The sequence below is a fragment of the Sorex araneus genome, chromosome 4 (assembly GCF_027595985.1).
Source record: "Sorex araneus isolate mSorAra2 chromosome 4, mSorAra2.pri, whole genome shotgun sequence".
In the NCBI taxonomy this organism is placed as follows: domain Eukaryota; kingdom Metazoa; phylum Chordata; class Mammalia; order Eulipotyphla; family Soricidae; genus Sorex; species Sorex araneus.
In genome coordinates this window covers 222565585-222579008 of record NC_073305.1, presented here as the reverse complement: position 1 = coordinate 222579008, position 13424 = coordinate 222565585, and the positions used below count along the sequence as shown (strand labels likewise).

Sequence of the window (13424 nt, the reverse complement as noted above, 5' to 3'; positions counted from 1 at the left end):
AGGGACTCGGCCCACAGCAGGAGTGACCCCTGGACCACAGTTTCTGGGGGCCGGTCTGTTTTCTTCTGAGCCTCAAGCTCTGTCCAGAGTCGGGAGTGGGCTTGGGGAGGGGGGACAAGGATGTCCCTACATCTGGGGGGGCAGGGGTCCTTCAGTCTATTTCTGACTAGAGGGGCTCTTCATCCTTTTCTGCTTCCAGAGCCAGGGGTCAGAGGAGGGTTGCGAGGCCTGACCCTGAGGGCCTGGCTCATTCCAGGCGGCCTTTGTCTTATTCCCTCCCGCGGAGGAGGGGCCTCCCTTCAGCTGGGCTCCTCGCTTTCTGTTGCCCTGAACAGCTCTAAGAACACTTGCTGTGCGTGTGTTTCAGGGGCCCCCTGAGATTTAAATCTTCAGCAGACTCCGGCTTTTGTCCCCCAGCCCACTTCTACACTGCCTGCCATGCCTGGATTCCACAGGAGACTCTTGGAAATGCTGAGTCCTCCCCACATCAGCTTTGGGCGAGGAAGGGCTGGTCCCCTCAGGCTGCCCCAGAGGCCCCAGCCTGTGGACGGGTTTGGGCCGGCCTCTGAGAGGTGCAGGGTGACCCAGAAAGGTCCTTGGGAGGGGCCGAAGTAGTACAAGCATGCACTGACTTCAGTTCATTCCCCAGTGTTCCCTAGATTCTCTGAACGCAGAGCCAAAGGAAAGCTCTGAGCACTGTCCAGTGTGTTCCAAACACCAAAAATAAAGGCCCCTGTGAATCTGGGCTCCTCCAAGGGACACACCGTCACACTGGGCTGGATGACAGGGCACCTAGGTTAGCCTGGAGCACTCTAGGAAACCCAGGGCTGGTGTCGGGGGGTGAGGGGGACCCTGGGACTGAACAGCCTTGAGCCCAGGCCCCTGTTGTGTGGTGACCCCTGTCCTGCAGAGGAGCAGCTCCGGTTACACTGGTCAGAGCCGGCCTCCTCTCCCCGCCCCCTTGCCCTATGCTGACCACACAGGGCTGGGCGGGGGAGGGGTTGGCGCCACATTCAGGGGCTCCGCGTGGAGACCTGGGGCGGAACCCAGCTCCTTATAGCAGGGGCATTGGAGGGACCATCTGCTGTGGCCTCTTTGGGGGCCAGAGAGGCCCAGGGAGTGGCCAGAACACCAGAGCAGGGGCACTGCACAAGGCCAGCGGGGTGGATGCTGGTGGGGAGCAAGGGCCTGAGGTGGGTGTCTGGCCAGTCGGCCCTTCTGCCCCAGTGTTCTCCATGCCGGCCCTACAGCTTTTGCTCGTCGTTGGGCTGACTGTTGGGGCGAGTCTCCCGCTAGAACTGGGGAGTCACCCGGGGGTGTGCCCCAACCAGCTCAGCCCAAGCCTGTGGGTGGATGCTCAGAGTACCTGTGAGCGCGAGTGCGTCAGAGACCAGGTGAGTGGGCAAGGGAATGGATGGCACAAGCAGCCCAGCCCTCTGCAAAACGCAGGGGGGAGCACTAGATCACTCCTCCCCTCCTCTCCTTCCCCCACCTGCCCTCTACCTCCTTTTTACTCCCAGTCTCTACCTTCTTTCTCTCCTTCCTCCTGCTCTTCTACCTTCTGCTATTCCCCCTACGTTGCTCTCCTCCTGCTGCCTGGAACCCACCCGCTCTTCTCTATCACCTCTTCCTCCATCATGTTCTCCTCCCCCACCTTCTCCCTCCTCTTCCCCCACCCTGCCTCTGGCATTCTTACCGGGGCTCTCAGCCATGCTCATTTGAGAGTCCAGCGCATACCCCAGGCTTTGCCCTTTAAGTGTCTGAAGAATGACCCCCTTCTCACTTCCCTGGACACTCACTGTTCCCAAGACCAGAGCCCACAGCTCCTGCTGTGCACTTGGGCCCCACACACACGGGAGAGGGGCGGGGTTGAGCAGGTTGCACATCTCAGTTGATCTGTTTTTTCACCTGGGTGAGACCTGATTTGGAGGGGGGCAGCATGAGGAGAACCCTCAGCATTCCATAGGCTGGGCGGTGCGGGCAAGGGGCTCAGGCCATGCTGACCCCATCCCACCCGCAGGACTGTGCTGGGGCGGAGAGATGCTGCACGAACGTATGTGGGCTCCGGAGTTGTGTTGCGGCCCGCTTCCCAGAGGGCGACGGGGGCCCAGAGGCGCCCGGCCTAGTGGCCTCCTGTGAGGGCTTCGCGTGTGCACAGCAGGGCTCAGACTGCGACATCTGGGCCGGGCAACCCGTGTGCCGCTGCCGGGACCGCTGCGAAAAGGAGCCCCACTTCACGTGTGCCTCTGACGGCCTCACCTACTACAACCGCTGCTACATGGACGCTGAGGCCTGCCTGCGCGGCCTACGCCTACAAGTGGTGTCCTGCAAGCACGTGCTCAGCTGGCCACCGCCCAGCAGCCCGGGGCCACCCGAGGCCACAGCACAGCCCACACCCGCCGATTCCCCGGTGCCCCCGGCCCTCTACAGCAGCCCCGCCCCGCAGGCCGTGCATGTGGGGGGCACAGCCAGTCTGCACTGCGACGTCAGTGGCCACCCTGCGCCCGCCGTGACCTGGGAGAAGCAGAGCGACCAGCGGGAGAGCCTGATCATGCGGCCAGACCAAATGTATGGCAACATGGTGGTCACCAGCATCGGGCAGTTGGTTCTCTACAACGCCCGGCCGGAGGACGCAGGCCTGTACACGTGCACCGCGCGCAATGCTGCGGGCCTGCTGCGCGCCGACTTCCCACTGTCGGTGGTTTCGCGGGAGGCCCCCAGGGCCCCGGAGCCTGCCAGTGCCTGCCAGCCCAATCCCCAGGCCTGTACCGGACCCCCCTCCGGCCGCGTCCTCTGGCACTATGACCTGCAGCGCGGGGGCTGCATGACCTTCCAGGCCCGCAGCTGCGATGTGGGCTTCCAGACCTACGACGCATGCCAGCGGGCGTGCGCACGCGGCCCAGGGGACGCCTGCGAGCTGCCGCCTGTGCAGGGGCCATGCCAGGGCTGGGAGCCACGCTGGGCCTATAGCCCTCTGCTGCAGCACTGTCACCCCTTCATCTTCGGCGGCTGCGATGGCAACGCCAACAACTTCGAGAGCCGCGAAAGCTGTGAGGATGCCTGCCCCGTGCCGCGTGCACCTCCCTGCCGTGCCTGTCGCCTACGCAGCAAGCTGGCGCTGAGCCTGTGCCGCAGCGACTTCGCCATTGTGGGCCGTGTTACTGAATTGCTGGAAGAGCCAGAGGCCGGCGGGGGCATCGCGCGCGTCACCCTGGATGACGTGCTCAAGGATGACAAGATGGGCCTGCGCTTTCTGGGCACCAAGTACCTGGAGGTGACACTCCGAGGCATGGACTGGGCCTGCCCCTGCCCCAATGTGACAGTGGGCGATGGCCCGCTGGTCATCATGGGCGACGTGCGGGATGGGGTGGCTGTACTGGATGCAGGCAGCTATGTTCGTTCCGCCAGTGAGAAGCGTGTCAAGAAGATCTCAGAGCTGCTGGAGAAGAAGGCTTGTGCCCTGCTCAACCGCTTCCAGGACTAGGCTCCTGGGGGCAGAGCTCCAGTATGGACTGGGAGGGCACTTGCCTTGCATGCAACCAATCAGGGTTTGATCCCCAGCATCCCATATGGCATCACCAAGCATCGCTGGGTATGGTCCCCCAAACAAAAAACAAAACAACAAAAATAACAGGACGAGGCTCCTATATGCTGCTCAACTGCTTCTGGGCCTAGCCTCATCCTCACCCCTGGGCCTCGGTTCCCTGCCCCTACCCCACCCTGTGTGCCCACCCCTTCATCTGTCTCCTGTGGAATAAAATAATTTCCTAGAGGCCTGCTGTGTTGGCCCTCCCGCTTCTGCATCTGCCGTGAAGTGTCAGTTCAGGGCCCTCAGGGAGCCCTAGTTCTCCCCTGGGGAGCCTGAGGACACAGGCACAGTTCTCTTGGATAAGGACAGAAGCCAGTGGTGGCAGCGTGACCAGTCAGCCACCTTTGTTCTGGCACGACCAGTCCTCCCGTCCTTCTCTAGTCTGCAACTCCCCAGCAGCCGCTCCCTCGGATCCCCCAACCCTAACCCCTCTGGAGCTGTGAAATGCGACGGCCCACCCAGCAGTGGACACATGACATCACAGCAGCCAGCACTTTATTCCCAGCTTCTCAGCAGCCAAGAGCCCCCAGACCTATCAAGGCAGTGATCCTGTGGGCTCCTGGGTCCCAAAAAGACAGGCTAGTGGTCTGGGTTTGTGCTCCTAGCACTCATCCGGGATGGATCACTGTTTCCTGAAGATCAGGCACTTGTTGTTAGCCGGCATGTCCACCTGGTGGAGACACTGGGCTGGAGAAGCTGCCGGTTCTGTGGGACCCGCCCACACACAGCCCTCCCCACCTACCATCCTCTCCAGGGGAAGGCCAGCAGCCAGACCCAGACTCTGCAGGAGGGCTGTGTCCCGAAGTCCCCACTCCATGTTCCTGCAGGACAGAGGGAGGTGGAATCCAACCCGCAGGGGTCAGCCCAACAGCCCTGGCACCAGGCCGCACTTGGCAGCTCACCTGCATCTGAGGGACAGGTCAAAGTCCACATTGCTCTGGGGAGAGATGGTCCCATTGACTGCATAAGGCTGTGGAGACAACACAAGCTGGTTCTCAACTGGTCAGAACAGGGCCCCAAAGCAGAAAGGGCATTCCTGTCTGTCCCTGGGGTGGAGCAGTGCAGAGGTGCAGAGTCTAAGGCCAGTGACTTAGGCAGTGCTCCGGTCGGCCTGGTGAGCACTGCTACAGGAGGCTGGGGCAAGGTCTGTGCAGAGAGCACTCACCCCATAGGTGATGAGCACTGCCTTGGGCTTCAGAAGGTGGCCCGCTGCTTTGAAAAGTCCCTGGTGAATGGGAGACAGACTGGCATGAGTGGTTTCCCCAGGCCCTCAGAGAACCCTGGGATGGGAGCTGGAGACTCAGGTGGCCCTGCATCATGTTCAGTGCAACTGGGGGAGGTGGGATCCAGCATGCCAGCTCCCCCCAACCCCAGGGTCGGCGTGCCGCACCCACAGACCTCGGTGCAGCTCAGAGGGCTGATGTGCATCATGTTGATACAGAGCAGCAGGTCCAGTGACTGTGGTAGGATCCCACCCCACTGCTCCCAATCCCAGGTCACGTCCAGGTACAGCGGGGCCTTCACGTTGGACAGCCCCTGGTGCTGCGTGATGGCTAAGATGCTGTGAGAAGGCAGTGCGTGGGTGCGGTGCCTCTGCAGCCCTTCTCCGTGAAGGCTTACAGGGCTGGCCGTGGCGCCCACCCACTCGCCCGCTCTCCAGCCTGGCGGTCGCACCTGTCCAAACAGCGTTGGTCCACGTCGGATGGCTGCCACTCGGCGTGGGGAAAGGCCCGCGCAAAGTGGGCCGCGTGCTGGCCGGATCCCGAGGCCACTTCGAGCACGCGGATGCCGCGCTGGGCCGGGTCCAGGTACTGCTTCAGCACGCGCAGGATGGGCTCCTTGTTCCGCTCGGCAGCAGCGGCCACCAGCATTGCGGCGTCCGGCAGTGCGCAGAAGACAGCGGGCCGGGGGCCGCGAGGCCCGCTGGTAGTTGTGGTCTGGCTGCCGCGAGGCCCGCTGGGAGTTGTGGTCCGACTGCAGCGCCCACGTCGCCCCCACCCCACCCCACAATTCCCAGGAGGATGCGCGCTCCGTGTTAAGGAACCCACAGGTCCACAGCTGAGAGAGGCGCGAGTGGGGGCGCGGCATGGAGTTTGGGGGACAGGGTTGCTAACGCCTCTCAGTTCCGCCGCACGCCACCCGTGGCAGTCCTGGCACTGTTCCTGTCTAAAACAGTTCACCTCGCCGAATTAGGTGTTCCCTTCTGGCTTTTTAGGCAATTTTACGTTGAAGATTCTTTGCTCTCAGTTAAATTTTGAGTTAGGACAAAAGAAAATGTTATGCGCCGCCCGGGAATCGAACCCGGGTCGCAAGAATGGGAATCTTGCATGATACCACTACACCAGCGGCGCTGTTGAGCCTGCGCGTGCGCGCCAGACTTAAGAGATTGTGACGCAACCGCCGTGCGCGCGCCGCCGCCGCCGCCGGGAGCGAACAGCTGGAGTCCACGGCCGATGCCATTTGGGCGCCTGCACTCCACGGCAAGGAGCGAGGACGAGGGGCACGGTTTTGAGGATGGTCTCCAGTTGGGCTCGCATCACAGAAACCCTAGCAACCGCGAGTTCTTGGAGGTAGGACGAAAGCTGGGCTCGGGTCCCGGGGACTTCGGAGTCGGGGGTGGAGCTGGGTTCTGCAGGACGGGCCAGAGAGGGGCGGGGCTCTGGCGGGGCGGGGTCTATACGGGGCGGGGCTCCTGTGGGGCGGGGCCTGGACAGGGCGGGCTCCGGTGGGGCGGGCCTGGACGGGGCGGTGGTCCGGGCCGGGGCCCGGGTGAGCGGGCCCAAACGGAGCGGGGACTTCGGCGGGGGGCCGGGGGGGAACACGTGGGCGGGGCTCGGATGGTGGGCGGGCGGGCGAGGCTCCTTCGGATGGAGCTTCGCGGGCCCTGGGCAAGTGTGGGGGGGCAAGCTGTCCTGCGGGGGCTGGGGCAAGGTCCAGACCTTCTTAGTCATTGATGTGTCACTGGAGTCTCCGGATGTTCGAGGAGTGGACAGAAGTCAAGTCGGAAGCCAATTTGTAGTGTCCACGGGGTCCTCTGTTTCTCTTCCTGCCTTGTTGTCCAAATGAGTGCAGTGGGCTGGCTGAGGACAGCTCTCCCAAAGCAGCACGGTCCTGATGCCTTTGCCGGTTGTTTCAGTCCCAACAGAGCCGGTAGATTCAGACCTGGGGGATGTGGTGTGGGGCTGGGCAGCCAGCATGCTCTCCCCGCTGTCTCCCAGGCAGCCCATGCCATGCTTGCCCTGTGTTGGGACCCTTTCTCCCTCCTGTAGGCTCCTGGCCTCACCACCCACTTCATCTTTTTCCGTGTTTCTGAGCGGAGGGACAGTTATGGAACCTCTGATGAAATGGGGTCAGGACCACCACCACCACCATTTAGCCCTGATCTGCGTGCCAGGTTAGTCTGACCCACACAGGAAAGATTCCAGGTGCATGTGGCAAAAGAGGGGCGATTTGTTGTTTGGGGCTTCTTTTTGCTTGTTCTTTTTTTTTTTTTTTTAATTTTGGGAGCCACACCCACGATACTCAGTACTGACTCCTGACTCAGCATTCAGGGATCATTCCTGGTGGGCTCAGGGGACCATATGTGGTGCCAGGGATTGAACCTGGGTTGGCCACATGCAAGACAAGCGCCCCACCTGCTGCACTGTTGGTCTGGCCCCCACTGGGTTAGGCTTGGTTCATCGCCAAGGGTCCCTCAAACTTGTCTTTTTGTTTCCCTTGCATGTGTTAGACCCTGGAGGATTCCGTGCCCCACACTGCAAATGTAAAACAATGATGACAGTCTTTTTTTATGCCCAGGAGAGGAGAGTTTCCAGTCTGTCTCTGCCCAAGCACAGGGTGCTGCTCTGCGGGGCTGTCCAGGTACCCAGCAGCAGCTGAATAGCACTGGAGCTCAGAGACACACATGGCTCTGCCAGCTTCATGTCTGCCCTGGCAGAGAGCTGGAAGTTGAGAGCAGCTCAGAGCATGTGTGCAAGCTGGGCTGGGGGTGAGGCAGTACGTGTGGGCACAGGTGGGCGAGCTGATATGAGCACAGCTGAATGGACATGAGGTATGGTGTGAGCACAGTGAGGGGACATGGGGTATGGCATGAGGGCAGGTGAGAGGACACGGGGCATGGTGTGAGTACAGCTGAGTGGACACAGGTATATGGTGTGAACTTGTGTGAGCATAGGTGAGCAGGGTCTGTGGCACATGATATTCACTCAGAGGCAGCCTGCTCTGTGGAGATTGGAGTGCCCAGTCTTCAGCTGTGGCCCAGCCACCTAGCTCAGGCGTTTCCCAGGGTCAGCCAGCGGGGCCTTGTCCTCAGGCTGACGTTCTCCCAGGCGGAGGCCTCTGGCTATGAGCAAACTTGTCCTTGAGGATCATCCACTGCCCTAACCCTCCTTCTCCTCAGCCAGGGCTGCTCCCTCCCACTTCACTTTCAGGAGTCCCTCTGATGTATGGCTGCTGAATGAGGGTCCGCCAGCTGCAAGCTGAGTCCCAGGTGCCCCTGACCCTGCTCCTCACTGCTCTTTCAGGGGCTCAGGATCACACCACATGAGGTCATGAGGACTTAGGCCTGGGTCCCTTGGCAGTAAGGGAGGCCTTGAGGTCCCAGAGCCACTGACCCCATGCTCACTTGGCAGAGAGCCGTGGAATGAGTGACTGACCACAGGGTCCCCAGAGTGGAAGAGGACTGCATGCTCAAGGACACTGGGGCAGCGAGCAGCGGCACACGATGTCTGTGCACACCGCTCTGATGCCACCGGGAGGGATGCCAGGATGGCAGGGGGGGCTGGGAGGAGTCAACCAGGAAGGTCAGGATTCTCAGACTGCCCAGCAGGCCCCCTCTCCTCAAGGTCACTGGCCCAAGTACTGTCCTTCAGCTTAGCTTCTGTTGTGCTCAAGCACAGAGTCCAGGGTGTCTGGGGGACAGGAGAGGAAGTGCTGCCCACTCACCCTGGAACAGGGCATGTGGCCCCTAGAGGCCCCTCAGAAGCCACTTTCTCCTCTGCTGGCTCCTGCCTGGCCCCTCAGTGCTCACTGGCTGCTGCTTCAGGCTCCCCGGTGGGCCTGGGCTGGGCTGCCATTCTTTTTTTTTTTTTTTTTTTGCTTTTTGGGTCACACCCAGCGATGCTCAGGGGTTACTCCTGGTTCTGCACTCAGGAATTACTCCTGGCAGTGCTTGGGGGACCATATGGGATGCCGGGGATTGAACCCGGGTCGGCCGCGTGCAAGGCAAACGCCCTACCCGCTGTGCTATCGCTCCGGCCCCAGGGCTGCCATTCTTGCAGCAGCCCTGTCCGAGCTGGATCCCTGGACACCCGAGCTCCTCATGTATTTCCGAGGACCGGCAAGAGCACCATGGGCTGCTCAGTCTTTGATGCAGGAGGCCAGTACTGTCCCCGGCACCACACGGTCCCGGAGCACAGCCAGAGCAGCCCAATGATGAGGAGAATGCAGGGACCCATACAGGACCCCCAGGGCCCGGAAGATTCTTGGGGGCAGAGTTCACAACCGCGACAATCCAGCAGCTTGTTTTCTGGGGAGAAGGCAGACACTGAGTGTGGACACAGGTGAAGGGAGGGTCCCAGACACCCCTTTACCCGAACAGCCGGTGGGGTGGGCTATGGGGTACAGCAGCCTCCAGGGGGCACTGCCCATAAGGGCATCCTGGCAGCTCCAGGTGGTGGCCCTCAGGGACCCTCACTGGATGCCATGGGTCTCCCACTGCCCCTCTCCCCAGCGCCCACCCCCCATGCTGCCCCCCCCCAAGGCCTTCCCCGAGAGCCCACAGACACCAGGGTCAGAACGCAGACAGCGTCTGATCCCGTCGATCCCAAGGCCCGCGGAGGCTCCTCCGGCCTCGGCCACTTGCTTGCTTGTCTCTGTCCATTTCCACCCCAGAAGCCGTGTTCTCTCCCCTCCCATCCTTAAGTGTCGATGAAAGCTATCTTGTCTCACCAAAAAGTAAAATTAAAAATCCCCTGACGGACAGCCCTGGACAGCAGCGGGCACTGTCGCTCCAGAAGGCCCCACGGAGCAGCCCCAAGACGGTCAGGGCTAGGGCCAGTGGCGTCCACACCTTGGACATCATGGTTGTCCACGCAGCGTTGGACGGTCATCAGAACCCACCACACCCCTCGAGACCCTGGGTCTGGGGTGATGGAGACCAGAACTCGCCCCGCCCAGTTTTGGGACCAGCCCTAGGCTCCGCGCACAGCCCCTCACCCACCGCCCCCCGCCGCGCGGGCCTAGGCGGCGCGGGCTCTTTAAGGGCTGGGGGCGTGTGGCGGGCCCGCCCCGCCCCGTGGCGCCCCTTAAAGGGGCCGCGCGGCGCCGGCGCGCGGCGGGAGGCGGGCCGGAGGCGCGGGCGCACCATGTACACCATCACCAAGGGGCCCAGCAAGCTGGTGGCGCAGCGCCGCACCGGTGCGCGGGGCGGGCGGGGGCAGGCCGGTGGGGCCGGCAGGGCCCGCGCGCGGCCGGCGGCGGCTGACGCGGCCCCCCGCTGCCCGCAGGTCCCTCGCAGCAGCAGGTGGACAGCAGACTCGGCGAGCTCCTGAAGTGCCGGCAGCCCGCGCCGCCCGCCGCGCCGCCCCCGCGGCCACCGCCGCCGGGCCCCTGGCCCCTGTCCAGGTGAGGCGCGCGCCGCGGCCCGGGCCGCGCGGGGCCCGCGGTGACCTTGGGGGAGGTGAGCGGGCCGCGTGCTCCGGCCCCGCGCTTCCGGCTCACCTGGCGGCTGGCGAGGCGGGAGAGAGGAGCTGGTGGCCACGGGGGCCGGGGCAGGGGTGCGGGTCCTGGTGACCGCAGCCCCCACTCCCGCGCAGGCGGCCCCGTGGCTGCAGCCATCCCTGGGCCTCCGGAGGCCAGACGGGTGGTCCAGGTGCCTGCGCCCGAGCCCCCGGAAGCTGCTGTTGGGAGAGGCTCAGCCCTTGCCAGGGTCGCCCCTCGGGCGCTGCAGGATTGGCAGTGCTTCACATCCTCTCCCGCTGAACTTGCCCAGGAAGAAGTGGGGCGTCACTGCACCCCAGCCCTGGCTGCCGTCGGAAGGCGAAGGCCTGCAGGGTGGCCAAAGAGGGTTACAGAGCAGGGAGCTCACAAGGCGACAGAGGGGCTTGCGCTTAAGTCCCAGCCCGCCATGGGCAGTGGCCAGTGACCTTGGGCAGGTCACTCCCGTCTTGAGCCCGGGAGGGTTGTGGAGGACGCACAGGTGGGCGCTGAGCAGAGCTGCGGCCCCTATGCCCAGGGTGTAGATGTGGGTGGACTCTGTCCACAGCACCCCCACTCGGTGCACCCGGAGGAGCCCCTGAAACCTTGGCTGCTGCGCGGGATCGCCAGGCCCTTGCCCCAGCCCTTGTCTGGGACACCCTCCGTTTTTCCCCTTCTGCTCCCAGCAGCTCTGGGCAGGTGGGTGGGGCCTGTCTGCTCGGTGCCAGGGCTGGGGGGCCGTTCACCCTGCTAGTTTCTCAGTGCCCCCAGCCTGCCGGAGGGGGCTGGTGGGGCCGGTGCTCCTCAAGACGCTCCTCTTTGTTGTAGCGTCCCTCTCAGCCGAGGAGGAAGGCCGAGCAGCACGGGGGTGCCTGAGCCCAGGAAAGCCAGCAGGCCAGCGGGACCGCGGCTGCCTGGCGGAGCGGCCCCAGCTGCCCAGGACTCCCGGCTCCCGCCGCTGCTGTAGGTGCGCCCGCCAGCAGCACTGCCCCCACCCCTCACTGTGCCAGACAGGCGGCGCCTGGGAGAGGGCAGGGCAAGGCTGAGGGTCTTGGGCACGCTCTCCCTCCCACACCAGGCCTTGCAGGGGGAAGGTGCTTCTGTGAGGGAGGAAGGTGTGGGGGTGAGGGGCAGTGCCCCAGGACAGAACTGGGCTGTGGAGGCCTGGTTGGTCAGGGAGGTGGAGGGCAGCGGGGGGCCTGGGTCCTGGCAAGGGCACCTGTGTGCCTGGAGCATGGAGTCGTGCCTGGGACACATCTGGGAGCACTTTCTGGGAGCATCAGGGCCGGTCTGTGGCCATGGGGTTGGGACAGTCACCAACCATCTCCCCTTTTCTGCAGTTCAGGGCCGAGGCTCGTGTTCAACCGGGTGAATGGGCGGCGGCCCCCTGCCATGTCCCCCTCCCTGGAGGGGGCCCAGGAGCCATACACGCTGGCCCACGAGGAGAACGTCCGCTTCGTGTCTGAAGGTAGGCATGGGCCCTCTACCCATCTCCTGTGGCCAGCAGAGAGCCCGCTACATGCCTGTTCTGGCTGCTGTCCAGGGTGGCCGCCAGGTGGGAGAGGTGCCGGGGGCCCGGCTCAGCTCGGTGTCCTCCCACAGCCTGGCAGCAGGTGGAGGAGCAGCTGGGCGCCGGCTCGGCTGGTGAGAGCGGCCTGAGGCCAGTGCAGTATGTGGAACGGACCCCCAACCCCCGGCTGCAGGGTGAGCCTCCCTCCCAGGCGTTCCCTCTGACCTCATCCCCTCATCCCGTCCCCCAGGGTGGGTCCCAGAACGAGGCGGGTCCTGGGGAAGCCTCACTGCTCTGCTCCCGGTCCTGCCTGCAGGCTTCGTGCCCATAGACCTGGACGAGTGGTGGGCACAGCAGTTCCTGGCACGGGTCACCAACTGCTCCTAGCCGCTGCCGGATGGGAAGAAGGACGCCAGGAAGCAGGCCGCTGTTTGGGGCTGCCCTGCCCCCAGGCAGAGGAGTGCAGCACCCACACCGTGCGGGCTACGCCACAGGGACCTGCTGAGCCCGGCCTGGCGGGTACTGCTGAGCCACCCCTGGAGGACCAGCGTCCGTAGCACCCGGAACTCTGTTGTTGCCAACCTCTGACCTCGCCGTGCCAGTTGCCAAGAGCCGGGCGGACCTGCTGACCTCATTCCTGCTCACGGTGCCCTGAGACCAGCCCTAGGGCTGGTAGTGAGAACCTCCAAGCTAATAAAGCTGAGAAACTGCCCTCAGAGAGTGACCTTTATTTGAGGCCCAAGGGCTAGGGGGCACAGTACAGTGACAGACCCAGCTGTGTAATGACCGGGACTGTGCCCATACTGGCCTTTTTGTGACCTGGATAGGTGCCAAGACCCTGTCACTGGCTCCCTGACTCTGAGTTTCTTGGCCCTTGGCCTTGGCCCCACCTGCCCCTTCCTCTCTCTGATGGGGTGGGCCAGGGGCCTGCAGATTTGCTTACCTCGGGACTTGTTTTTGGGTTTTGGGTCACATCCAGCGGTGCTTGGGGCTTACCCAGCTCTGTGTTCAGGAATTACTCTGGCGGTGCTCAGGGGACCACATGGGATGCCACAGATCAAACTCTGGTTGGTTGCGTGCAAGGCAGAGCCCTCCCCGCTGGATTGGCTTTCAGATTTTTATACTGATTCCCCAACACCTGGAGTCTTTCAATGAACTGTGGCTCGTGGCTGCTCAGAAACCTCTGAGTTGCCAACTTCTCGGCCTTGCACCTGCCACCTAACGTGGTCAAACTGATTGGGATTGGGCATCAGCCGCCAGGCCTGGCTGTGGGCATGGAGGGATGTGGGGCCTCAGATAACGTCTCCGCCAGGTGGGCCAATTACCATGGCCATAGCGGACAGGACCTGGCTACCCCATCCTGGGACGCCGAGGGGCTGGGAAGCGAGGGCAGGCGCCAGCCTGGGTTGGGGGTGGGTGTAGACAGCCCCGACCAGCGCAGACGTGAATATGGGGTGGGGATAGAGGGCCCAGGGGCTCAAGACACTGCAGGCCGGCGCCCATCGGGCCACCGCAGGGCTGCCTAGAGGACCCGAGAGGGTCCGGCCCCAAGGGGGCCAGCAGGCACCAGCCCGGAAGAACCAGGCCCGGCGGGCCGCGCAGTCACGTGCCCCGACGCCGGAAGTGGCG

At 63.6% G+C, this 13424-nt stretch overlaps 3 protein-coding genes and 1 non-coding gene across 8 annotated transcripts; 2 read left to right on the top strand and 2 right to left on the bottom strand.

The window, feature by feature from the left end:
• The first annotated feature begins 131 nt into the window (after positions 1–131).
• Positions 132–3762, top strand: WFIKKN1 (WAP, follistatin/kazal, immunoglobulin, kunitz and netrin domain containing 1). The gene is made up of 2 exons (XM_004604214.2): positions 132–1394; positions 2021–3762. The coding sequence occupies exons 1-2, from the start codon at positions 969–971 to the stop codon at positions 3482–3484; spliced, it is 1890 nt and encodes a 629-aa protein (XP_004604271.2). The 5' UTR covers positions 132–968; the 3' UTR covers positions 3485–3762.
• A 305-nt stretch (positions 3763–4067) lies between these two features.
• On the bottom strand, positions 4068–5551 carry METTL26 (methyltransferase like 26). Of its 2 annotated transcripts, XM_004604213.2 has the most exons (6): positions 5264–5540; positions 4988–5150; positions 4755–4814; positions 4492–4559; positions 4332–4410; positions 4068–4259 (listed from the first exon to the last, which is right to left on the bottom strand). In XM_004604213.2, the coding sequence occupies exons 1-6, from the start codon at positions 5458–5460 to the stop codon at positions 4212–4214; spliced, it is 615 nt and encodes a 204-aa protein (XP_004604270.1). In that variant the 5' UTR covers positions 5461–5540; the 3' UTR covers positions 4068–4211. The 2 variants fall into 2 exon arrangements, with proteins under 2 accessions (XP_004604270.1, XP_054992958.1); XM_055136983.1 differs by lacking the exon at positions 4755–4814 and having other exon boundaries at positions 5264–5551.
• A 318-nt stretch (positions 5552–5869) lies between these two features.
• Positions 5870–5940, bottom strand: TRNAG-CCC (transfer RNA glycine (anticodon CCC)). Its single transcript has one exon. It is a non-coding gene; the product is annotated as a tRNA-Gly (tRNA).
• A 67-nt stretch (positions 5941–6007) lies between these two features.
• On the top strand, positions 6008–12507 carry MCRIP2 (MAPK regulated corepressor interacting protein 2). Of its 4 annotated transcripts, XM_055136980.1 has the most exons (7): positions 6008–6159; positions 6859–6983; positions 10096–10213; positions 11114–11248; positions 11626–11753; positions 11888–11989; positions 12112–12507. In XM_055136980.1, the coding sequence occupies exons 1-7, from the start codon at positions 6104–6106 to the stop codon at positions 12180–12182; spliced, it is 735 nt and encodes a 244-aa protein (XP_054992955.1). In that variant the 5' UTR covers positions 6008–6103; the 3' UTR covers positions 12183–12507. The 4 variants fall into 4 exon arrangements, with proteins under 4 accessions (XP_054992955.1, XP_054992957.1, XP_054992954.1 ...); XM_055136982.1 differs by lacking the exon at positions 11114–11248 and having other exon boundaries at positions 6013–6159; XM_055136979.1 differs by lacking the exons at positions 6008–6159; positions 6859–6983 and adding an exon at positions 9850–10006.
• Positions 12508–13424: the final 917 nt, after the last annotated feature.